Raw genomic sequence first — 26126 nt, forward strand, 5'->3', positions numbered from 1 at the left:
TGGCAGTTACCTGTGGCAGCAGGCTACACGGACAACGGAGCACCTGGATAGGGGAAACGACTCGAGTCACACAAAATGGAATAGAACTTGCAGAGAAAGTTTGGAATGACACACTTTCATGTGTACAACATCTAAAGACCTCTGCACCACCATACTGATAGTGTTTCCAATTCTTAAAGGAATTATTGGTGTTTTTGGAGCATTTGAGTCCCCGTACTGCGCAATGAGGATGAGGAAATTCATTGCTGGTTGACGCAAGTTTCTGAAAAACAAGTGAAATCGCAAAAAAAAATGTTTAGACCCTTCAGATACATTTTTTTTTATTTGGTTGTAAAGAAGCAAACATCTCCTTTAAGGGAGATCTCTTCAGGGATCCCTGATACAGGCCAGTTTCCCAACCCTGTGCAAGTAGAGAAGGGGCTGCACAAACCCAAAGACCACAACGATGGAGAAACAAATGGAGAATGCCAAACCAAGCTTATTGTTTTCTAAGAAATTCTGAAGTGGAATTACTACTATAATAGTAAAATAATTCATCAGCATTGCCACCATGTTAATTACAATTATCCTAAAGGCCCTCATCTTCATGTTTATCCCTTCTCTCTCCCTGTCTCCTTCCCCCGGTCCAGGGCGTTTCAGCGCCCTGAGGACAGCCAGGCAGCAGTAGAGCATCACAGAAAACACAACCAAGTTCAACCCCAAAATAAAGTAATTGATTGCAAGTTGGAATTCATTAAGCACATGCACAAAGCAGGACCCAAGCACCATCAGCCAGACCAGCCCAGAGCACCCCACCCTGTATCTCAGGGGTTTGTACTTCAGGAAGGTTACAGGGTGAACCACCGCCAAGTAACGCTCCACACAGACACTACACTGGAAAAGGGGACGACCAGTGCTGATGAAACCCTTGCAGAATCCTATAACTCTCAGTACAGAACCATTAATTTGGAAGTACATGTAGATTACATTTAACAGACAGTTCAGGCAGAAGAGGATTTCAGACACGGCGAGGTTGAGAGTGAAGAAATCTGAAGCCACCAACCCTCCTGCTCCGGTCACTATCAGCCACAGGACGTAGAGATTGGTGGGGAGACCCAGGAAGAGGTTGATGCTGTAGGCAGCAGTGTAAATTATATACATAGATGGATAGAGACCGTATTTGGTGAGGAGAGTAGTGTTGCTTTCTATGGAGGTGTTCATCTCTTTTCAATAAGTAGTGTACACCCATCTAGTTACTTGCAGGTGCTGGGTACAAAAAAAATAGTAATGAAATAAATGTATTTCAGGTGTTCATAACTCCTCAGTTGTTGAGAATGAGATCTGTGAATATTAAGGACAAACATTTCCCCTTGGAGTGATATTTTAACAATCCATTAACATGTGTTTCTTAGTTGATAGACAGCCACACATTACAAATGTACCTTATATTTAAGCTAGTTGCTAGCTACAGTACCAGTCAAAAGTTTGGGCACCTACTCATTCAAGAGTTTATTTATACATTGTAGAATGATAGTGAAGACATCAAAACTATGAAATAACACATGGAATTATGTAGTAACCAAAAAAGCGTTAAACAAATCTAAATATATTTTAGATTCTTCAAAGTAGCCACCCTTGCCTTGATGACAGCTTTGCACACTCTTGGCATTCTCTCAACCAGCTTCACCTTGAATGCTTTTCCAACAGTCTTGAAGGAGTTCCCACATATGCTGAGCATTTGTTGGCTGCTTTTCCTTCAATCTGTGGTACAACTCATCCCAAACCATCTCAATTGGGTTGAGGTCGGGTGATTGTGGAGGCCAGGTTATCTGATGCAGCACTCCTGGAGGTGTGTTGGGTCATTGTCAAAACAAATGATAGTCCCACTAGTCGCAAACCATATGGGATGGCATATAGCTGCAGAAGGCTGTGGTAGACATGCTGGTTAACTGTGCCTCAAATTCTAAATAAATAACAGATAGTGTCACCAGCAATGCACCCCAACACCATCACAACTCCTCCTCAATGCTTCCTCCTGAATTGATCTGACCAACCAGTGCTCCCGCACATTGGCTAACCGGGCTATCTGCATTGTGTCTCACCACCCTCCAACCCCTCTTTTTACGCCTCTGCTACTCTCTGTTCATCATATATGCATAGTCACTTTAACGATACCTACATGTACATACTACCTCAATAAGCCTGACTAACAGGTGTCTGTAGATAGCCTTGCTACTCTTTTTTCAAATGTCTTTTTACTGTTGTTTTATTTCTTTACTTACCTACCTACACACACACACATACCTTTTCTTTTCGCACCATTGGTGCATTTCACTGTGAGGTCTACACCTGTTGTATTTGGCGCACGTGACAAATAAACTTTGATTTGATTCACTGTAGGAACCACACATGCGGCGATCATCCATTCACCTACTCTGCGTCTCACAAAGACATGGCGGTTGGAACCAAAAATCTCAAATTTGAACTCATCAGACCAAAGGACAGATTTCCACGAGTCTAATGTCCATTGCTTGTGTTTCTTGGCCCAAGCAAGTTTCTTCTTATTATTGGTGTCCTTTAGTAGTGGTTTCTTTGCAGCAATTCAACCATGAAGGCCTGATTCATGCATTCTCCTCTGAACAGTTGACGTTAAGATTTGTCTGTTACTTGAACTCTGTGAAACATTTATTTGGCATGCAATTTCTGAGGCTGGTTACTCTAATGAACTTATCCTCTGCAGCAGAGGTAACTCTGGTTCTTCCTTTCCTGTGGCGGTCCTCATGAGAGCTAGTTTCATTGTAGTGCCTGATGGTTTTGTGACTACACAATTTTTCGCATTGACTGACCTGTATGTTTTAAAGTAATGATGGACTGTCATTTCTCTTTGCTTATTTGAGCTGTTCTTACCATAATATGGGCTTGGTATTTTACCAAATAGGGCTTTCTTCTCTATACCACCCCTTACCTTGTCACAGCAACTGACTGGCTCAAACGCATTAAGAAGGAAAGAACTACCACAAATGAACTTTTAACAAGGCACACCTGTTAATTGAAACGCATTTCAATAATTTCTCATGAAACTGATTGAGAGAATGCCAAGTGTGCAAAGCTGTCATCAAGGCAAAGGGTGGCTACTTTGAAGAATCTCAAATATAAAATATATTTAGATTTGTTTAACGCTTTGTTGGTTATTTGTTAGTTCATAGTTTTGATGTCTTCACTATTATTTTACAATGTAGAAAATTGTAAAAAATAAAGAAAAACCTTGAATGAGTAGGTGTGTCCAAACTTTTGACTGGTACTGTCGCTAATTGAATAACCCTTGTAATTACCAGACTTGTATTGTTAATAAGGTAGTTATTAGGGCTGAGTATTGGTAGAGACTTTATAATACAATTTGTATCACAATACATAGACATAACTAGTCGATTCATATTGCAATTCTATATGCATCTCAATTCTGTATGTGTTGCGATTTAATTCTGCCATATGGTAGTATTATGGTATTTTAAATCATGCCAGGAAGACTTTTTACCTTAGTAATTTGTTTACAACTCCTCAAAGTCAGATATTATCTGTTAATCTACTATATGTTAAGGGTTTTAATCAAATATTATGATTCACAATAAACAGTTTGAGCTTTTACGTAAGTGAAATCTGGGTACATTTTAAATATATAACAGCATGCTAAACATTAATGTTATTTAAACGTCTAGTCTCTACAACAATCCAACCATTTAAACTTAAAAAATGATGAAATTCAGACATTTCTAACCTGGATTGTCGGAGCAGTCGTTTCTTCCGTAAGGCTGTAGTGGTAGTGTCCAAAAAGTCTAATGGTCTTACCAGCACACCTGGGTATGTCTCCTCACTACAAAAACAAGTTTGTTAATTGTCCAGAAACTGATTTGCAAAAGTAAGAACATGAGCAAAACTATTTGCCTAACTTTCCAGTCTGGTATATTTCTACATTAAAGCTCACATATACAACACATGAAATTCAGTAGAAGCTTTTATTGAAGAGGTCAAATCCAGAGGTTACAATCAAACACGTACAGGTAAGTGCCAAAATAATAAACACCAATATAAAGTGTCTTAATTGGACCACCATGAGCCAGAACAGCTTCGATGCACCATGGCATATATTTTGCAAGTGTCTGGAACTTAATTGGAGGGATGCAAAACTATTTTTCCACAAGAAATTCCACAATTTTGTGTTTTGTTGATGGTGGTCAAAAACTCAGGCTCAGTCACCGCTCTAGAATCTCTTCTTCGTCGTGTGAATATCTGGCAAACTAGCCTGGACTCAAACCCAGAATCTCTGGTGGCACAGCTAGCACTGCGATGCAGTGACTTAGACCACTGCGCCACCCAGGAGGTCCTAGGAATATTATTTTTTTATTTGATTCACCATTACACTCAACGCTACCCCACTGATCACTCCTTTGAGCTGCTCCCTGCTCCGGAGAGTAAAGCAAGACACAGGTTGAGCCCCGAGACGCATGAAGCACAGCGCCCGCCGCCTCTGGGTGGTGGATGTACGAAAAATACAAACAATTCCACTTCTCCAAACTTTCACAGATGTAACCACTCCCAGTTTGTCCTTTCACCCAGCCTGAAACAACGGACGGGTCAGACAAAAAGCACGAATCGTACTCCTACCAGTCCAAAATCATCTCTGATAGGACTCCCATGGCAACCATTGGAAGTGTCTACCACACCTGTATCCACAGGTACTTCTTCCTGGTCTGGCTCATACATTTTTTTAACACAAAAACAACCAATCTATTTACAGACATGTACATTATTTATCACAGTGTGTAACATATAAAATATTTGAGCAGTTTGACCAACTAGGTAGAGCAGAAGGAGTGAGTACAACAGAAATACAATGTTTACATATAGTACTGGTCAAAGTTTGGACACACCTACTCACCACCACTGCCTTGTCACAACACAACTGATTGGCTCAAACGCATTAAGAAGGAAAGAAATAACACAAATTTATTTTTAACAAGGCACACCTGATAATTGAAATGCATTCCAGGTGACTACCTCATGAAGCTGGTTGAGAGAATGCCAAGAGTGTGCAAAGCTGTCATCAAGGCAAAGGGTGCCTACTTTGAAGAATCTGAAATATATTATATATTTAGATTTGTTTTACACTTTTTTGGTTACTACATGATTCCATATGTGTTATTTCATAGTTTTGATATCTTCACTATTATTCTACAATGTAGAAAATTGTAAAACATAAAGAAAAACCCTTGACTGAGGAGGTGTGTCCAAACTTTTGAGTAGTACTGTATATTAACTGCAATATTGGGAAAGCAAGGGTCACTATTGTTTTATCTAACCTTTTATTTGACTAGGCAAGTCATGTGTTATTTGGGAATAGGAAAGAACCGAAAGGCCTGTACTCTGCATATGCTCCCAATTACCACCTTTATTGACCAACGTTTTCATGCAGAAGGATCTTCATCAGGTGACAAAAGGTGAAATTGAGCTCTGATTCATAAAATGGTGTGCTTCTGCTGGGACAATGAGAATTTGCATTGGTTAGGGCAGCACTCACTCTGTCTGCTCTACCTCCTTGGTCTAAGCAATACATCCTAAGCTCTCACCAGCACATCTGTGTATTTCCCCTTATTACAAAAACAAGTTTGTTAATTGACCAGAACCTGATTTGCAAAAGTAAGAGCATGCGCAAAAACCATTTGCATGACCATATACTTCTATAACAAGGCTCACATATACAACAACCATGCAACACATGAAGTTCAGTAGAAGTTTTTATTGAAGAGGTCAAATCCAGAGGTTTCAATCAAACACGTCTCATATACTCTGAGTATACTAAACATTAAGAACACCTGCCTAATATTGAGTTGAACCCCCTCCCTTTTTACACTCAGAACAGTCTCAATTCGTCGGGACATGGACTCCACAAGGTGCCAAAGTGTTCCACATGGATGCTGGCCCATGTTGACTCCAATGGTTCCCACAGTTGTCAAGTTGACTGGATGTCATTTGGGTGGTGGACCATTCTTGATAAACACAGGAAACTGTTAAGTGTGAAAAATCCAGCAGTGTTGCAGTTCATGACACAAACCAGTGCACCTGGCACCTACTACCATACCCTTTTCAAAGGCAATTAAATCTGTTGTCTTGCCCATTCACCCTCTGAATGGCACACATACACGATCCATGTCTCAATTGTCTCGAGGTTTAGAAATCCTTCTTTAACCTGTCTCCTGTGGATTTAACGAGTGACAACAATAAGGGATCATAGCTTTCACCTGGATTCACCTGGTCAGTCTATATCATGAAAAGAGCAGGTGTTCTTAATATTTTGTATACTCAGTTTGGTAAATAAAAGTATTAGAGAAGTTCTTCCATATTGGATAATATAGTTATTGGAGTGGTCTACACTTTCTGTGTGTAAATAAATGATAACCCAAGATCCTCAGTACAAAATCTGTACAAAAAATCCTATTCTACAGTTAAATCTTTGCAATGTCTTGAATTGGAAAAAACATATGGTAAAATACATTACTATGAATGAACATGGCAATTGTGGGACATAAAGTTATTGAATTGTCTAGTATAAGCAATGTAAGAGCAAGAGATCCCGGAATAATAGACTTGGAACTATGTCAGATACCAGTAGTGTGCTTTCAAGCACACTTACAAGGCAGTATGTCTGATTACACTAGTGCTCCTGCTGAAGCAAGCGCACCAATAACAATAGTGTTCCTGTTTTCATCAAGCACACTAATAATTAAAACGTATGTCAGATTGCAGTAGTGAGATTTTAACAAGCACACTAATGAATCTGTATCATCAGACAGTAGGACAATCTTACGAGATCTGTTGCATAATGCCAGGTTGACCTCACACAGAGAGCGTAAGTGGTCAAAACAACTGCTCCCTCTTTTTCTCTCACTCTGTCTCTCTCTTACACACACGCACATGCACGCACACACACACACACAGGAGTGGTCTGTATATCTAGGCCACTGGAGGTCCGATTAGACCCCTGGACCTGCTGGAATTTTGTTTTGATGGAGTTGTTTTTCCAGAGATAACTAGGGGCTTCTGCAGAGACAACATCATGCCCTTGATCGGTGTACACATCATTGTTCCCACTGGAAAACCTGGTTGCAATGACGTCAAGACGTCGTGCCATTTCTTGCATGCTAGGTTATATATATTGTCACAGGACTGTACAGATTAAATCAAATTCTATTTGTCACATACACGTGGTTAGCAGATGTTAATGCGAGTGTAGCGAAATGCTTGTGCTTCTAGTTCCGACAATGCAGTAATAACCAACAAGTAATCTAACTAACGATTCCAAAACTACTGTCTTATACACACAAGTGTAGGGGGATAAAGAATATGTACATAAAGATATATGAATGAGTGATGGTACAGAGCGGCATAGGCAAGATACAGTAGATGGTATCGAGTACAGTATATACATATGAGATGAGTATGTAAACAAGTGGCATAGTTAAAGTGGCTAGTGATACATGTATTACATAAAGATGCAGTAGATGATATAAAGTACAGTATATACGTATACATATGAGATGAATAATGTAGGGTATGTAAACATTATATTAGGTAGCATTGTTGTGGCTAGTGATATAGTGGCTAGTGATATATTTTACATAATTTCCCATCAATTCCCATTATTAAAGTGGCTGGAGTTGAGTCAGTGTGTTGGCAGCAGCCACTCAATGTTAGTGGTGGCTGTTTAACAGTCTGATGGCCTTGAGATAGAAGCTGTTTTTCAGTCTCTCGGTCCCAGCTTTGATGAACCTGTACTGACCTCGCCTTCTGGATGATAGCGGGGTGAACAGGCAGTGGCTCGGGTGGTTGTTGTTCTTGATGATCCTTATGGCCTTCCTGTAACATCGGGTGGTGTAGGTGTCCTGGAGGGCAGGTAGTTTGCCCCCGGTGATGCGTTGTGCAGACCTCACTACCCTCTGGAGAGCTTTACGGTTGTGGGCGGAGCAGTTGCCGTACCAGGCGGTGATACAGCCTGCCAGGATGTTCTCGATTGTGCATCTGTAGAAGTTTGAGTGCTTTTGGTGACAAGCCAAATTTCTTCAGCCTCCTGGGGTTGAAGAGGCGCTGCTGCGCCTTCTTCACGATGCTGTCTGTGTGGGTGGACCAATTCAGTTTGTCTGTGATGTGTATGCCGAGGAACTTAAAACTTGCTACCCTCTCCACTACTGTTCCATCGATGTGGATAGGGGGGTGTTCCCTCTGCTGTTTCCTGAAGTCCACAATCATCTCCTTAGTTTTGTTGACGTTGAGTGTGAGGTTATTTTCCTGACACCACACTCCGAGGGCCCTCACCTCCTCCCTGTAGGCCGTCTCGTCGTTGTTGGTAATCAAGCCTACCACTGTTGTGTCGTCCGCAAACTTGATGATTGAGTTGGAAGCGTGCGTGGCCACGCAGTCGTGGGTGAACAAGGGAGTACAGGAGAGGGCTCAGAACGCACCCTTGTGGGGCCCCAGTGTTGAGGATCAGCGGGGTGGAGATGTTGTTGCCTACCCTCACCACCTGGGGGTGGCCCGTCAGGAAGTCCAGTACCCAGTTGCACAGGGCGGGGTCGAGACCCAGGGTCTCGAGCTTGATGACGAGCTTGGAGGGTACTATGGTGTTAAATGCCGAGCTGTAGTCGATGAACAGCATTCTCACATAGGTATTCCTCTTGTCCAGATGGGTTAGGGCAGTGTGCAGTGTGGTTGAGATTGCATCGTCTGTAGACCTATTTGGGCGGTAAGCAAATTGGAGTGGGTCTAGGGTGTCAGGTAGGGTGGAGGTGATATGGTCCTTGACTAGTCTCAAAGCACTTCATGATGACGGAAGTGAGTGCTACGGGGCGGTAGTCATTTAGCTCAGTTACCTTAGCTTTCTTGGGAACAGGAACAATGGTGGCCCTCTTGAAGCATGTGGGAACAGCAGACTGGGATAGGGATTGATTGAATATGTCCGTAAAAACACCAGCCAGCTGGTCTGCGCATGCTCTGAGGGCACGGCTGGGGATGCCGTCTGGGCCTGCAGCCTTGCGAGGGCTAACACGTTTAAATGTTTTACTCACCTCGGCTGCAGTGAAGGAGAGGCCGCATGTTTTGATTGCAGGCCGTGTCAGTGGCACTGTATTGTCCTCAAAGCGGGCAAAAAAGTGATTTAGTCTGCCTGGGAGCAAGACATCCTGGTCCGTGACGGGGCTGGTTTTCTTTTTGTAATCCGTGATTGACTGTAGACCCTGCCACATACCTCTTGTGTCTGAGCCATTGAATTGAGATTCTACTTTGTCTCTATACTGATGCTTAGCTTGTTTGATTGCCTTGCGGAGGGAATAGCTACACTGTTTGTATTCGGTCATGTTTCCGCACGTTCTAATGAACTCGCACACTGAATCAGCGTATTCGTCAATGTTGTCTGACGCAATACGAAACATATCCCAGTCCACGTGATGGAAGCAGTCTTGGAGTGTGGAATCAGATTGGTCGGACCAGCGTTGGACAGACCTCAGCGTGGGAGCTTCTTGTTTTAGTTTCTGTCTGTAGGCAGGGATCAACAAAATGGAGTCGTGGTCAGCTTTTCCGAAAGGAGGGCGGGGCAGGGCCTTATATGCGTCGCGGAAGTTAGTATAGCAATGATCCAAGGTTTTGCCAGCCCTGGTTGCGCAATCGATATGCTGATACAATTTAGGGAGTCTTGTTTTCAGATTAGCCTTGTTAAAATCCCCAGCTACAATGAATGCAGCCTCAGGATGTGTGGATTCCAGTTTGCAAAGAGTCAAATAAAGTTCGTTCAGAGCCATTGATGTGTCTGCTTGGGAGGGAATATATACGGCTGTGATTATAATCGAAGAGAATTCCCTTGGTAGATAATGCGGTCGACATTTGAATGTGAGGAATTCTAAATCAGGGGATGCCGTTTAAATGTTTTAAAGGTGAACAGAAGGACTTGAGTTCCTGTATATTGTTGTGGCCACACCATGTCTCGTTAGCCATAAGGCATACGCCCCCGCCCCTCTTCTTACCAGAAAGATGTTTGTTTCTGTCGGCGCGATGCGTGGAGAAACCAGCTGGCTGCACAGACTCCGATAGCGTCTCTCCAGTGAGCCATGTTTCCGTGAAGCAAAGAATGTTACAGTCTCTGATGTCCCTCTGGAATGCTACCCTTGCTCGGATTTCATCAACCTTGTTGTGAAGAGACTGGACATTGGCGAGAAGTATACTGAGGAGTGGTGCACGATGTGCCCGTCTCCGGAGCCTGACCAGAAGACCGCTTAGTTTCCCTCTTTTACGAAGTAGTTTTTTTGGGTCGCCGGCTGGGATCCATTCCGTTGTCCTGGGTGAAAGGCAGAACGCAGGATCCGCTTCGCGAAAGTCATATTCTTGGTCGTACTGATGGTGAGTTGACGCTGCTCTTATATTCAGTAGTTCTTCTCGACTGTATGTAATGAAACCTAAGATGACCTGGGGTACTAATGTAATAAATAACACTTAAAAAAACAAAAAACTGCATAGTTTCCTAGGAACGCGAAGCGAGGCAGCCATCTCTGTCGGCGCCGGAAGTTCGAATGTAGAGTGCACCTGGTAAGGGAGTGCAGAAAGGCTTTTATCTACCATGTACAGTGCATTCCGAAAGTATTCAGACCCCTTTTTCTACATTTTGTGACGTTACAGCCTTATTCTAAAATAAATGTTAAATAAATGTTTTTCCTCATCAATCAACACACAATAACCCATAATGACAAAGCAAAAACAGGTTTTGAGAAATACCTTATTTACATAAGTATTCAGACCTTTGCTATGACCTTTCAGACCTTTGCTATGCACTGTATGTACTGTACATTGGGTAGTGCCAATAGTAGCAGTCTTGGCAGATTTAAATGTTGTTGATGTCTGTGAGAAAGAAGTCCCCTTGCTTTGTATGATGATGTCATGTTCCTGAGTCTACCTTTTAAAACAAATGTGTACTTGAGATTCTGCAGTCCCATCCTACTGCTACTGGGCCAGTGGTCCTAAGTTACCGCACACTGGTGAGTGTTGGAGGAGGCATTAGGAAGGTGTTGTCAAACAACCTTGAATCCCTCCCATCACCATGGTTTAAGTCCAGACACATTGTGCCCTCTACTGGCCATGTCAGTACAGTATACAATAACAACGGTCCAGTGCTTAAGCAGGTGTTGGAGATGACATAGTATGTTAAGCAAAAGGAAAGAGAAGATTATGTGCACTGTTTAAGGATGCAACATTTCAACCTTCAAGCTCAGGTATGCAGGCTATTGGCAACCAATATTTTGTTGAAAAGAGCTAGATTGGAGAATGTAAGCTAGAGAAGGAAGGTAGAGACACGGAAGCTGATAATGTTACAGGTAGAGGTTAGTGTAGATCATGTTACTGGTAGAGAGGTTAGTGTAGATCATGTTACAGGTAGAGAGGTTAGTGTAGATCATGTTACAGGTAGAGGTTAGTGTAGATCATGTTACAGGTAGAGAGGTTACTGGTAGAGAGGTTAGTGTAGATCATGTTACAGGTAGAGAGGTTAGTGTAGATCATGTTACAGGTAGAGGTTAGTGTAGATCATGTTACTGGTAGAGAGGTTAGTGTAGATCATGTTACAGGTAGAGAGGTTAGTGTAGATCATGTTACTTGTAGAGAGGTTAGTGTAGATCATGTTACAGGTAGAGAGGTTAGTGTAGATCATGTTACTTGTAGAGAGGTTAGTGTAGATCATGTTACAGGTAGAGATGTTAGTGTAGATCATGTTACAGGTAGAGAGGTTAGTGTAGATCATGTTACAGGTAGAGGTTAGTGTAGATCATGTTACAGGTAGAGGTTAGTGTAGATCATGTTACAGGTAGAGCTTAGTGTAGATCATGTTACAGGTAGAGAGGTTAGTGTAAATCATGTTACAGGTAGAGAGGTTAGTGTAGATCATGTTACAGGTAGAGGTTAGTGTAGATCATGTTACAGGTAGAGGTTAGTGTAGAGAGGTTAGTGTAGATCATGAGGTTAGTGTAGATCATGTTACAGGTAGAGAGGTTAGTGTAGATCATGTTACAGGTAGAGAGGTTAGTGTAGATCATGTTACAGGTAGAGGTTAGTGTAGAGAGGTTAGTGTAGATCATGTTACTGGTAGAGAGGTTAGTGTAGATCATGTTACAGGTAGAGAGGTTAGTGTAGATCATGTTACAGGTAGAGGTTAGTGTAGATCATGTTACTGGTAGAGAGGTTAGTGTAGATCATGTTACTGGTAGAAAGGTTAGTGTAGATCATGTTACTGGTAGAGAGGTTAGTGTAGATCATGTTACTGGTAGAGAGGTTAGTGTAGATCATGTTACTGGTAGAAAGGTTAGTGTAGATCATGTTACTGGTAGAGAGGTTAGTGTAGATCATGTTACAGGTAGAGAGGTTAGTGTAGATCATGTTACTGGTAGATCATGTTATTGGTAGAAAGGTTAGTGTAGATCATGTTACTGGTAGAGAGGTTAGTGTAGATCATGTTACTGGTAGAGAGGTTAGTGTAGATCATGTTACTGGTAGAGAGGTTAGTGTAGATCATGTTACTGGTAGAGAGGTTAGTGTAGATCATGTTACAGGTAGAGGTTAGTGTAGATCATGTTACTGGTAGAGAGGTTAGTGTAGATCATGTTACAGGTAGAGAGGTTAGTGTAGATCATGTTACTGGTAGAGGTTAGTGTAGATCATGTTACTGGTAGAGAGGTTAGTGTAAATCATGTTACAGGTAGAGGTTAGTGTAGATCATGTTACTGGTAGAGAGGTTAGTGTAGATCATGTTACAGGTAGAACGGTTAGTTTAGATCATGTTACAGGTAGAGGTTAGTGTAGATCATGTTACTGGTAGAGGTTAGTGTAGATCATGTTACTTGTAGAGAGGTTAAAATGAAAGTGAGGTACAGAGGAGGGGATGGAAGAATGGGGGGGCAACCATATTGATCCCCCCTCAGAGATGTGAAAGATCTTGTTTGGGGGCCTGTTGTTGTGAGGGTGGTAGGGGTGAGGAATGTATACATAAGCTTGTACCTTACTGTAATGTTCTGATTTGCTGGGGTCACTAGTGCCACCACATTATATGCAGGGTTGGCAGATTTGACCTATACACCTACTACACTCTAGAGGTTTCCTCCCCTAGCAGCTTTTCAATGGTGTATGTTTGTGTTTCTATATCCCTTAGTATGAATTGGGTGGACTAAATGTTTGTATATTTGTTAGTGTGAAGCATACCTCTGTGTGGACTAAATGTATGTGTGTGTGTGTGTTCGTATAGCCTATGCTTCACTGTGATTCTCTGTGTACCGAGTGACCACACAGCAGCAGCAGCTCCCCCTAAACCCTCCAGCAGCAATCCCATAATCACTCCCCTTTCACAACCCCAGTCGCTCGGCAACCGTCAAATAAACAGAGCATCGCCAGCGAGCGTCCTCGCGCGTGGAACAGCTGACTGGCCAGTTAGCACTGGAACAGGAGAGTGACACCAGGGTGTCACAGAAGCCCTTATTTTAGCGGCGTGACAGTCACCACGTTCTCTGAGTGCGTGTAAATGTCAGAACTCCCTATTAGCCACATAACTGGGCTGAATCTCTCTGCACACTGTCCAGAAAAGGGATTCCATAATGGATCCCTTCATCTTAGGGAAGGAATGAACCCCTTCATCTTAGGGAAGGAATGAACATCCACTACCCTGGAACTCTGAGGCTGAATACTTGCTCCATATCTAGATACAAATGCTTGCCAGATTACAGTGTATTTGTATTTCCAAATTCAGGCAGTGTTTTCGCTCTCTGTTAATTGCTAACTTGTGAAGGGCAAACTGAAAGCATAAAGAAAAGCATCGTAGGACCTTAGAAATGCTTGTGTGTTGTGAGAAAGGCCCATTCTCAGCCACATTGTGAGAAAGGCCCATTCTCAGCCACATTGCGAGACGTGCTTTAGAGATGGAGGACAATGTTTAGTTGTGAATGTGTAATTATGTTGGGATTGTGAGTATGGGTGCAAGTCACTTAAGTATGTGAGTACACCCCTCAATCATTCAGATTTGCTATATGAATTGTGGGCTGCTGAGCTGAGAAACATGCTGTCACACGTACATGACAATATGTGTGTGTGGTCAATTTGTTTTGTGGTCAACCATTCTGTTTGATTGTGTAAGAAACATTGGTGGCCTGTCCATGAACCAGACAGTAGATGTGTGGCAGCACTGGCTGGCTTCATTCTGCTGTAATACTGAGCTCTAGTTATGGAATTGTGGGAACCCTACCCTTATAGTTGGCCTGGATAGGGCTGAGCGATATGGCCAAAATATCATATCACTGTGTTTAAAAAATTGGACGGAATGACGGTATTTGACAGTATAATAAAAGTTCTAAATTTGCTATATGAGTAGTGTGTGACCTTAGGGTGGCAACACACATTCTAATTGATTTCAATTGGTCTTTCTCCATTCTGATTATTTTATACTGTTCAATTCAACTTTTTTTCAGCATTTATCTATTTCTGCATTTCCTGCACTCATTTTAGATTATTTCGACACTGCCATGTGCGGGTGAAAAATATGGGCAAACAATCTAGGCCATATATTATTTATTTATTTATTAACAGTGGTTAGACTACTGACCATTCTCCCTTCTCATTACGGATATCAAGTTATTTGACTTACAAGGAGAGCTTAGTCTTGGTTGCCGTGGAGAGAGGTTTTGACAGGTGTTTGTGCTCATTGGAGATTGGCTAATCACCCTATAATCACCCTATAGGGGAGGGCTCAGGCCAGGGACTTTAACAGTTTGCAACTCTTTTGCTTATAGCACAACCCATAGTTGTTGAAGTTGACATATAGTGATGGAGAGAAGGATCTTCCTCTGGTGCAGATCTGGACAGGTTAAATCAAACGCAGCTAAAGTTTTAGAAAGCCAACAAACCCAGGTATGGTACAGTCCCTGAACCCAGGTATGGTACAGTCCTGAACCCAGGTATGGTACAGTCCTTGAACCCAGGTATGGTACAGTCCTTGAACCCAGGTATGGTACAGTCCCTGAACCCAGGTATGGTACAGTCCCTGAACCCAGGTATGGTACAGTCCCTGAACCCAGGTATGGTACAGTCCTTGAACCCAGGTATGGTACAGTCCTTGAACCCAGGTATGGTACAGTCCTTGAACCCAGGTATGGTACAGTCCTTGAACCCAGGTATGGTACAGTCCTTGAACCCAGGTATGGTACAGTCCTTGAACACAGTTCTGGTACAGACCTCACATAGTCATTTTGTTCTTAGTATGTTGCCATATTCTGCATTAGTATGCAAGTTCACCAGGTTCTCACTTCAAACCAAGCTGCATTAGAGGTAGCTTTGACAGACAGGTAGGTAATTTCAACACATGGCTCCCACTCTGTAAATTCTTGTGTGTTTTATTAAGAGGGTGTCAACAGGTGAGTAATTAGCATGGACTAGACTGATCTGGATTCTGTCCAGAAACACAAGTTGACCTTCAGCAGCCAGCAGATGAGGTTTTCATAGAATCCCGCAGAATTGAACCCCCCCACCCATTTATGAATGTATTGAACTATTATGTACATGTTTTCCCATGAGCCCCCAGTGCTGCAGGGTTAGTACTGGAGTGTGATAAAGTAAGGGACCTATACTGTGAGTAAGGACTATAATGGTAAATGTCATGGCTTGAAGCCATGATGCAAGACAAGTGATAACTACATACACACACCCCAACACACATTTTGATCTGCTGAATGTGTACCAGCAGTACATGAAAGGATTCCGAGCTAAATGTCCAAGCGGTCAAGCAAAGTCAAGGACATTTCTCACAACCTCTCTTTCCATCTTGTTTGCTATCTCTCTGCCCTTCTCTCTTTCTTTGTCTTTCTCTCTCTTTCCCTCCCTCACACAACCTCTCTATTGTTCTCTTCCTCTCTCCCCTCTCTCTCTCTCCCCCTCTCACCCTTCTCTCTTTGGCCTGTACTCCTGATTGCATTTTGGTTTTAAAAAAAGAAAGTCAAAGATTTTGGGAGGGATTAGTTAAACTCCGCTCACAAGAAGAATACAAAATCTGACTTAAATAAGGTTGTTTGGAGATTTACTGGCACATTAGTGCCCCTCTAAACAGAAAATAACAGGGCAGGGATATGATGAATATGAGAGGAGATCCATCAGAGCCTATTTAATTAGTTTTATATAAGCCAAACACTGCCGTCTGAAGAAGAGTCGAGCCATTTTGACTTTGTCACAGTTTTCTGGGGTTGCAATGGGCATCAATGGGGGGGATGGAGGGGGAATTTGGCAATTTAAGTTTGGTTTCAGTAGGTTATTCCTGATCTCTTTGTCGTCAACATTAATTATGGACTTTGGCTCCCAGGTAGGAGGTGTAAAGAGCTTTGTGGAATTATAGTGTTATAATGTTAGTGTTGATTTGTTGTTGCTTTTTAATTCTCTTTTGTGACTTCATTAGCCCCATGGTGTTAACAATACAACTGACTCTGTGTGGTCGCAGCTGAACTGTGGAGTTTTCCAGGACGACAACTGTGTTGACGAAACAATCTGCTCTCCCTCTCACACGCGCCCCTGCTCCAGCCAGTGTTCAGTTGAGCGTAGACTTCCCAAAGAAAGAAATATCACCACTCTCAAAAAAGACTGCTCCCTACACACAAACCAACTCAAGCTTACCTCAGATAGTCTTTAGCATATCAGGGGCTGAGAAAAGAACAGTAGCTCTGAGGCCATGTGCTGCTCTTCCATGCAGAAGGCAGAATGCTCTTCCATGCAAAAGGCAGAATGCTCTTCCATGCAAAAGGCAGAATGCTCTTCCATGCAAAAGGCAGAATGCTCTTCCATGCAAAAGGCAGAATGCTCTTCCATGCAAAATGGCAAAAGAGATGCTCTTCCATGCAAAAGGCAGAATGCTCTTCCATGCAAAAGGCAGAATGCTCTTCCATGCAAAAGGCAGAATGCTCTTCCATGCAAAAGGCAGAATGCTCTTCCATGCAAAAGGCAGAATGCTCTTCCATGCAAAAGGCAGAATGCTCTTCCATGCAGAAGGCAGGATGCTCTTCCATGCAGAAGGCAGGATGCTCTTCCATGCAGAAGGCAGGATGCTCTTCCATGCAGAAGGCAGGATGCTCTTCCATGCAGAAGGCAGGATGCTTTTCCATGCAGAAGGCAGGATGCTCTTCCCCACAAAAAAATGTCTCCAAAGCTTTGGGTTTTTACAAAAGTGCTATTAATGATGGTCTCCCTGAACAAGATTGGTAGCCTTGTTCAAGTAAAAATCCTCAGGACCACCCAGGCTTTACCTATGACTAGCCAGGTAGTTCCCAGCACACTTTTCCCTTCTCATACTAACCTGTGGTCTGTAACTTACAGGTACTGATGTGTGTCCCTGGGGCATCGGCTTAGTCCATGCATTAGTGTGTGTGAGTGTGTGTCTTTGACCCTTGAATGAAAAATATTACGTATCAGTGAACATTCATAATATTGTCCCTCCTGACAGTGGAAATCAACAGAGGCACTTCTGTAATAAAACCATGTTATATTGTCAGATACCTGCTATCAACCCTATCACATGCTAAATAAACACTACGCAGGAAAGTTGTGTGTTGTGTGAGAGAGATGGAGAGTTCTGGAAGAACAGGAGAGCTTGAGCGGCAGGCGGGGGGTTGTCAGGGCTTTGCTCAGAGCCAATGGCTGTCAGAGGTAAAGAGTGTGTGTGTGTGTGTGTGAGAGGGAGCAGGTTTCGTTTCCTTTTACAGCCTCTCTGCGATGCAGCCTCTTTTTTAAAGGAACACCAGCCACACAGCTGTACATGACAGTCTACGGCAGCAGGGACTCTGTTGCTGTTGGACGCCTCAGTGGATCAGAGCGTTCAAAGATTCAAAGAGAGGGAGGTAGAGAGAGAGAGAGAGCTGCAGGGAAAGGACAGAACAGGTTCTCTTGGGAAGTGCATTTAAGAAGAATAGCCGATTCAGAGCTGAAGGAGATTTATATGAGACCAGCTCTCCTCTGGGGGTTAAGCTTTCAGCCTGCTTGATTTCTTTCCTGCTTCCCTTCCTACTGTGTTTCTACTGTGAACTATCTAGCTGGCTCTAATCTCCAGTCTCTCCACACTGTCTCTATTGGAGAGAACCCCTGGGATCATCTACTTGGATTGACGGTCACTACTCAGTATTGTCCTTGGATCAGTTTGGCAGGGCTCCTAAAGGAGAAGATTGACCCAGCTTGTTTCAAGTGCGGATTCTGCAAGGTGAACATTGATGCTTGAATCGGGTCTTGTTCAGGCTTGATTGAATCATATCTCGTATTTAGTTGGCTATGTACTATTTGGGTTTATACACTATACTTGTGTCCCATCGTGCCCCATGAAGCGATTCGGGAGCCTGAGGGCGAGCAAGAAGAAGGAGCCGGACAGACGGACAGGGAGGAGGCAGTCCGAGCCCCATGACCTCTTGGGAAACAGTAAGCGGGCAGCATTTGTATACACACTAATACCAATTTGTACTTAAACAGTTACAGTAGATGTGATTTAAAAGCGTAGGTTTGTAGATTTAATGCCAAAACTGTGGCAAGTCTTCAGAAAAGCTCAGTGAGTAACTGTGTGTGGGAGTGAGTGTGATAGTTTGCTTGGATCTAACATAAAGTCCACTGTCTTCTCAAGGAGCTGGCTTGATGACTGATGTGATACTGGAAGGCTTCAGAAGCTTAGGATGTTGTAATGTCACCAGGTTGTTGATAGCATGAAAAGCCAGAGAAAGATAGTTTCTATTGAGAGGAAGAAAATGCCAGTGAAACAACTAAAGCATTTCAGTTATCTCTTTCTGTAACATAAGGGAAGATTTGTCAAATTTATTATGACAAAATTTGAAAAACGCATTCATGGGCCTGATCTCAGCTTGGGGTAGTGCACTCTCACTGTGGGCCACGCTGGCTGGATAGCTAATTTCCTAGAGTGCCTGCAGTTCATTCTTTGGATTGATACTGAGCTCTCTTACGTCCTTTCACCGCGAGGAAAGGATATGCTCCTTCCACATACACACACTTGTTTTTGCCATCAGGGAGTGGAAGATGGTTCCATTGTAAACTAAATCCAGCCATTTACATAATCACCATGGCTACTGTCAGTGAATGAGAATGGAGGGACAGATTACAGTGTGAAGGCCTGAGATTACAGGAATACTTCTGGGGATGGCCAAGATGTAAAGCCACATTTAGACCGCAGAGACAGTTGCTATTTTGCATTATTGACGTTATGTTTAGGATTTTTTTTATTCACATTTAAAAGTGGAATTAGGTGTTCCTAATTTTTTTGAGTACAAATGAGAAATATAAATGAAAGCAATACAGCATAGGTTTGAGAGTCTGACATGGAAAACATTTGATTAATAAAGATACTACTGTTTCCTCATTAGCTGCCTTGAAATTACTCGACAGCTCTGAAGTTCTTAAAACGCCATGACAATCACCTCAAAGTCTGTAAATAATGTCAAATACGTTTCCTGGTAGATGTGAGGGGTGTCATGTAGTCTTGTCCTAAATGCGCTTTCAAATTGCAACCCCAACAAGTGATAAACATAGAGAGCTTTTAAATAACCTTTTGGTTTAACTTCACTTATCGAAGGGCTGACATTTGAACATTTCCTGGCAACACTCCATCTAGTAACAAAACGTGTGTTCATTAGGCACCAAACAGAAGAAAACAGAGTAAAACAGCAAGGAACAACCTGGACCTGGAAATGCTTGTAGTTATTTACAGTAGTTCAGCATCACTGATTATTTATTTACTGCCTGTAGTTTTTTATTTTCCAATAGAGGGTGAGAGTCCTCTATTGTTAAGGTGAGAGGGAAATGTTTGAATACATTTGACTGTCCATACGTTGGGTGGGGTGATTGTCTGTTTGTTTTTACAGATTGTATTTAGATTGAAATCTGCATTTGATCCAAACTGGCAACCGGGTGTTTGCAGAGAAATTCAAAACTGTATTAGCACTGTGCTACGACAGAATGTTTGAATGGGTATTCAGTGGAGTTTCGTTTGACATGGAGGAATGCAGTTGTTTTCTGACGTCATTAGGTGGCACTGTTGGCTTCCTTTTAGAATTCAAACGTCTTCCTTTTTCAGATGAAGAATCAACAACAGTGAATACATCTTTTGTTGTGTTTTACCAAAATCTATGCCAATGATTACAGTTTATCCCGAGTATATTGGTGCAGACCTATGAAAAAGGGTACTGATCGTTGTTTAGTTTAATGTGGTCAGGGTATTTGCACACTTTAAAACTGCACCTCTCATGTCTGGCTGTTGTGTGCATAGCTCTTTGAGGAATGACATTGGAGGACATAGCAAGTCAGATCGTTATGAAAACATAGTGCCATTGATTGATTAGTCAATCAATCAATTTATTGTTCACCTCCCTACTTATGATCACACAATTAAAGTCATTATACAGTCGTTATTGTAAAGTCTTTTAGGGGCTGGAAAGGTCATAGTTTGTTGCCCCCGCTAGCCATTGAATGTGGTTAGAGGCTTTCTTCATTATCCAAATGATTAATGTCTAGCTCTAGGTAGAGTCGAACCAGTAACCCTTCTAATACTGTAGGTCTGAATGGGTGACCAGTGACCACTCATCCAAATGATTGAATGTCAAGAATAAGTCAGCAGTATTTCTCCCTTATAAAACACTGGAGGTGTCACATGGCCGTGTGTATGTGCGTGCGTGTGAAAAGTGTAAATCTAACCATCCTATTAGGTTCTGTTTTGGTTAATGCTCCCCCGCCCACCCTGAAATGAATGCTGGTACACCCTGCTGAATGCTCTCGCCTCTCTGTCACCTTACATGACACTGTCGCAGATGGAAACTCCCCAATAGTGCCCTCTCCCTCACTCTCATACATACACTCTGTTACCATGGTTCTCACACCATGACATCCCATGATTCAACTTGTTGATTATATGGCACTGTGATCTAATGAAACCCAGGGGTTGTTTGACTTCTAAGGCGTTAGGATTTTTGTTAAGATTAGCAGGGATGTGCAGACCACCCACACATCCCTGCTAATTCAAATGGATTGTGAGCTGTCAAATAACTAAATTATTACATTTACATTACATTTAAGTCATTTAGCAGACGCTCTTATCCAGAGCGACTTACAAATTGTCTCTTTCAGTCAGTTTGTACTGTGCCATTTTACTTTATCAGCTGGCGAGTGCGTCAGGCTTACTGTACTTATTTATTTCTCTCCATCTGCTTCATGATGTAGCAGTGACTAGGGTTGCAAAGGGAGGGTATATTACTTGACACTTTCAATGTTTTTACAAGTTATTCAAGTATAAAATTACCAAAGTTACGATAGATTGCCATAGATTTTATGTCAATTACCCAAATTACTGAAGATTCCGGGAACTTTGGTAAGTTACTTGTAGCTTTGCAACGCTAACAGTGACACATCAAGTACCGAATACAAATATAATGGTGCGATGAAGACTCAGACAAGATCATCACTGCTAGCCAATGAGTTCAACATTTTGAATGCATTGAAATGAGTTGTTATACACCCGTCCAATGTCAAGTGTATGGTAACAAAAGGACACTTTTGGTAGACAGGGGTTGAGTGTTTTTTTTAGTCATAAGCAGAGGCCATTTTAGCATGTAAATCTTAGTCGGGCAAAAACTATCTGTGGGATGCATGCCAGCAAAGCCACTACTCAACACTAAATAATACATTCATTGCACTATACCGGTCACAAACTGTTAGGGCCTACATAAAGCTGTCCCAACAGCAGAGTTCCAACACCTTACCACTGCTACACCTAGCTATCAGCGGAGCCTTGTCTGGCAGCGAAACAGTTCATTCAGCCTCAATTACTGCCTTTTAAAAAGTCATAGCTGATATGGTTGACTTGCTTAAACAAATGTGTTTTTTACTGACAATTGAAATGTACAAACGATGGCATAAGGGGACGACAAGCGGATAAGATGTAATTTTGATTAAGACATTAAGAGCGAGCTAGGACGGACGTAGTCAATATAACTATTTGTTCAACACTTTTGTTCTTACAGTGTTATCCCTGTACACCAAGTCAGAACTGTAGGATAAATAAAGGGGTCATATAAGCAGACAATGAAAGCTCTTACAATATTCGATGATTACTTTAGTCAAAAATAGGTTATAGGCTACATGTGCACCACCAAGTCAGAACAGTAGGTGAAATTAAGAGGTGAAAATAGACCAAATCACATGAGCTACTAACAGCTTACCACACAACATACAGTGGGGAGAACAAGTATTTGATACACTGCCGATTTTGCAGATTTTCCTACTTACAAAGCATGTAGAGGTCTGTAATTTTTATCATAGGTACACTTCAACTGTGAGAGACGGAATCTAAAACCAAAATCCAGAAAATCACATTGTATGAATGTTAAGTAATTAATTTGCATTTTATTGCATGACATCATTATTTGATACATCAGAAAAGCAGAACTTAATATTTGTTACAGAAACCTTTGTTTGCAATTACAGAGATCATACGTTTCCTATAGTTCTTGACCAGGTTTGCACACACTGCAGCAGGGATTTTGGCCCACTCCTCCATACAGACCTTCTACAGATCCTTCAGGTTTCGGGGCTGTCGCTGGGCAATACGGACTTTCAGCTCCCTCCAAAGATTTTCTATTGGGTTCAGGTCTGGAGACTGGCTAGGCCACTCCAGGACCTTGAGATGCTTCTTACGGAGCCACTCCTTAGTTGCCCTGGCTGTGTTTTTCGGGTCGTTGTCATGCTGGAAGACCCAGCCACGACCCATCTTCAATGCTCTTACTGAGGGAAGGAGGTTGTTGGCCAAGATCTCACGATACATTGCCCCATCCATCCTCCCCTCAATACGGTGCAGTCGTCCTGTCCCCTTTTCAGAAAAGCATCCCCAAAGAATTATGTTTCCACCTCCATGCTTCACGGTTGGGATGGTGTTCTTGGGGTTGTACTCATCCTTCTTTTTCCTCCAAAAACAGCAAGTGGAGTTTAGATCAAAAAGCTCTATTTTTGTCTCATCAGACCACATGACCTTATCCCATTCCTCCTCTGGATCATCCAGATGGTCATTGGCAAACTTCAGACGGGCCTGGACATGCGCTGGCTTGAGCAGGGGGACCTTGCGTGCGCTGCAGGATTTTAATCCATGACGGCGTAGTGTGTTACTAATGGTTTTCTTTGAGACTGTGGTCCCAGCTCTCTTCAGGTCATTGACCAGGTCCTGCCGTGTAGTTCTGGGCTGATCCCTCACATTCCTCATGATCATTGATGCCCCATGAGGTGAGATCTTGCATGGAGCCCCAGACCGAGGGTGATTGACCGTCATCTTGAACTTCTTCCATTTTATAATAATTGCAAAACAGTTGTTGCCTTCTCACCAAGCTGCTTGTCCTGTAGCCCATCCCAGCCTTGTGCAGGTCTACAATTTTATCCCTGATGTCCTTACACAGCTCTCTGGTCTTGGCCATTGTGGAGAGGTTGGAGTCTGTTTGATTGAGTGTGTGGACAGGTGTTTTTTAAACAGGTAACTAGTTCAAAAAGGTGCCATTAATACAGGTAATGAGAACAGGAGGGCTTCTTAAAGAAAAACGAACAGGTCTGTGAGAGCCGGAATTCATACTGGTTGGTAGGTGATCAAATACTTATGTCATGCAATAAAATGCTAATTAATTACTTAAAAATCATACAATGTGATTTTCTGGATTTTTGTTTTAGATTCCGTCTCTCACAGTTGAAGTTTACCTATGATAAAATGACAGACCTCTACATGCTTTGTAAGTAGGAAACACTGCTGATTTTGCAGGTTATCAAATACTTGTTCTCCCCACTGTATATGTAGTATTACTTTCTTAGCTCCCCACTGTATACGTAGTATTACTTTCTTAGCTACAGTATACATATTTCCCTGGCATATTACATAATTTATGCTGCAGCATACAATACATTTTTGGATTCACCTTTTTTTTTGTATTTTATTAGGATCCCCATTAGCTATTGCAAAATCAGCAGCTACTCTTCCTGGGGTCCACACAAAACATGCATAATACTGAACATCAATAGACAAGAACAGCTCCAGGACAGAACTACATCATTTAAAAAAAAAAGGCACACATAGCCTACATGTCAATACATACACACAAACTATCTGGGGTCAAATAGGGGAGAGGCATTGTGCCGTGAGGTGTTGCTTTATCTGTTTTTTAAAACCGGGTTTGCGGTTTATTTGAGCAATATGAGATGGAAGAAGGTTCCATGCAATAAGGGCTCTATATAATACTGTATGCTTTTTTGAATTTGTTCTGGATTTGGGGACTGTGAAAAGACCCCTGATGTCATGTCTGGTGGAATAAGTGTGTGTGTCAGAGCTATTTGTAAGTTGACTATGTAAACAATGTGAGCGTACCAAGTAATTAGGCGTCACTCTAAAGCGGGAAGGTGGAATAAACGAGTCAGGAAAAAGGTTTTTCTGATTGAACACGGTTCTCTATTGAGAGTATTTTGTCAACAAAAACATTCAAACATAATCAATGAAAAATCTTCCAAGGAAAAACACACATCTTCTTCTCCAGATGAAACAAGAACACAATAGGATAATCTTTAAACTACAACAAACATAAATCACGGTTTTGTCACCGTCTTAGTGGTTCTTTCAGCACAGCTTCTCTCTCTCGGTGGCCATCTTCCAGAGATAGTTTCCCCTCTCTCTTCTGGTTCCATTCTCTCTTTTATAGGGGAAGGAGAGTATCTCATTAGTACCGTCAGCTGTGCTTAATTGACTCTGGTTACCTTGTCTCCCAGGCTCTGTTGGGCAACTATCCATGAGCCCAGCCTGCCCTCTAGTGGTCCGTCCACATACCTTCCCCCCCAGGACCGAACCGGAGGGTCGGGCGCCAGACGCACCGTCTTGGTCGCGTCGGGACAGCGCGTCTGCATTCCCGTTCCTCGATCCGGCCCTGTGGATGACATGGAAAGAGAATGGTTGTAAAGACAAAAACCATCTGGCTATTCTGTTGTTATTGTTTCTCTTACCAGCCATCCACGTGAGGGGCGCATGGTCAGTAACTAATGCAAACCTCCGACCCAGTAGGTAGTACCGGAGATAATCGAGGGCCCACTTGATGGCTAAGGCCTCTTTCTCTACGGTCGCATACCTCTGTTCCCGATCGCTGAGTTTCCTACTAATGAAGAGAATCGGTTTCTCTGCTTCACCTTTACCCTGAGCTAGTACGGCCCCGAGCCCTGTATCCGAGGCGTCGACCTGCACAATGAACTCTTGTGAGAAGTCCGGAGCCTGTAGAACGGGATCAGAACATAGGCCATCTTTTAACAATTGAAAGGCCTCTTCCGTCTCGTCTTTCCACTCTACCTGGTTTGGCAGGTTTTTCCTGATGAGGTTTGTGAGGGGTTGGCAATGGTTGCATATCCCGGGATAAAACGGCGATAATATCCTGTTATCCCTAAGAAGGCCCGAACGTCTCGCTTGGTCCGGGGTCGAGGCCAGTCACGAATTGCCCTGGTCTTCTCTGCCTGTGGGCGTATTTTCCCATTCCCCACGGTGTACCCCAGGTATTCCGCTGGACAAACCCAGGCAGCATTTATTTGGATTGGCTGTCAACCCTGTGGCTTCCAAACTCACGAGCACCGCCCGTAATCGCAGGAGGTGACTATCCCAGTCCTCGCTGTGGATGACCACATCGTCTATGTACGCCGCTGCATACTCTTGATGGGGCCGTAGAATGGCATCCATGAGGCGTTGGAAGGTTGCAGCGGCACCGTGCAGTCCGAAGGGCATCCTCACATACTGGAAAAGCCCCTCTGGAGTGGCGAAGGCAGTCTTTGGGCGATCCTCCGGAGCCACCGGCACTTGCCAATATCCCTTCGTCAAATCCAGGGTAGTGATGAACTTGGCCTTTCCTAAGCGCTCCAAGAGTTCATCCACGCGGGGCATGGGATACGCATCGAATGTAGAGATGGCATTCACGCCCCTAAAGTCGTTGCAGAGTCTCATACTACCATCGGATTTGGGGACCAGGACTATGGGACTGGACCACTCACTCGTCGAGGGC

At 42.8% G+C, this 26126-nt stretch overlaps 1 protein-coding gene and 1 long non-coding RNA gene across 6 annotated transcripts in view; one reads left to right on the plus strand and one right to left on the minus strand.

Moving 5' to 3' along the window:
- LOC115130174 (5'-AMP-activated protein kinase subunit gamma-2-like) overlaps positions 1–26126 on the plus strand; it is a 115075-nt gene that overhangs the window by 35758 nt on the left and 53191 nt on the right. Inside the window, exons 1-2 of one of the 5 annotated variants that reach the window (XM_029661032.2) lie at positions 18066–18277; positions 18399–18489. The exons of 3 other annotated variants lie outside the window; for them this stretch is intronic. Coding sequence is in view for 1 of the 2 variants with exons in the window: in XM_029661031.2 (XP_029516891.2) it covers positions 18393–18489 (97 nt within the window). In the remaining variant the exon portion in view is untranslated. Of the gene's footprint in view, positions 1–18065; positions 18490–26126 lie in introns of those variants that run through there. One more of the 5 variants, XM_029661031.2, reaches the window with a different exon arrangement.
- Positions 24522–25239, minus strand: LOC135572172 (uncharacterized). Its single transcript, XR_010464060.1, has 2 exons — positions 24917–25239; positions 24522–24782 (listed from the first exon to the last, which is right to left on the minus strand). It is a non-coding gene; the product is annotated as an uncharacterized LOC135572172 (long non-coding RNA).

Source organism: Oncorhynchus nerka, linkage group LG6 (genome assembly GCF_034236695.1).
Source record: "Oncorhynchus nerka isolate Pitt River linkage group LG6, Oner_Uvic_2.0, whole genome shotgun sequence".
NCBI lineage: Eukaryota > Metazoa > Chordata > Actinopteri > Salmoniformes > Salmonidae > Oncorhynchus > Oncorhynchus nerka.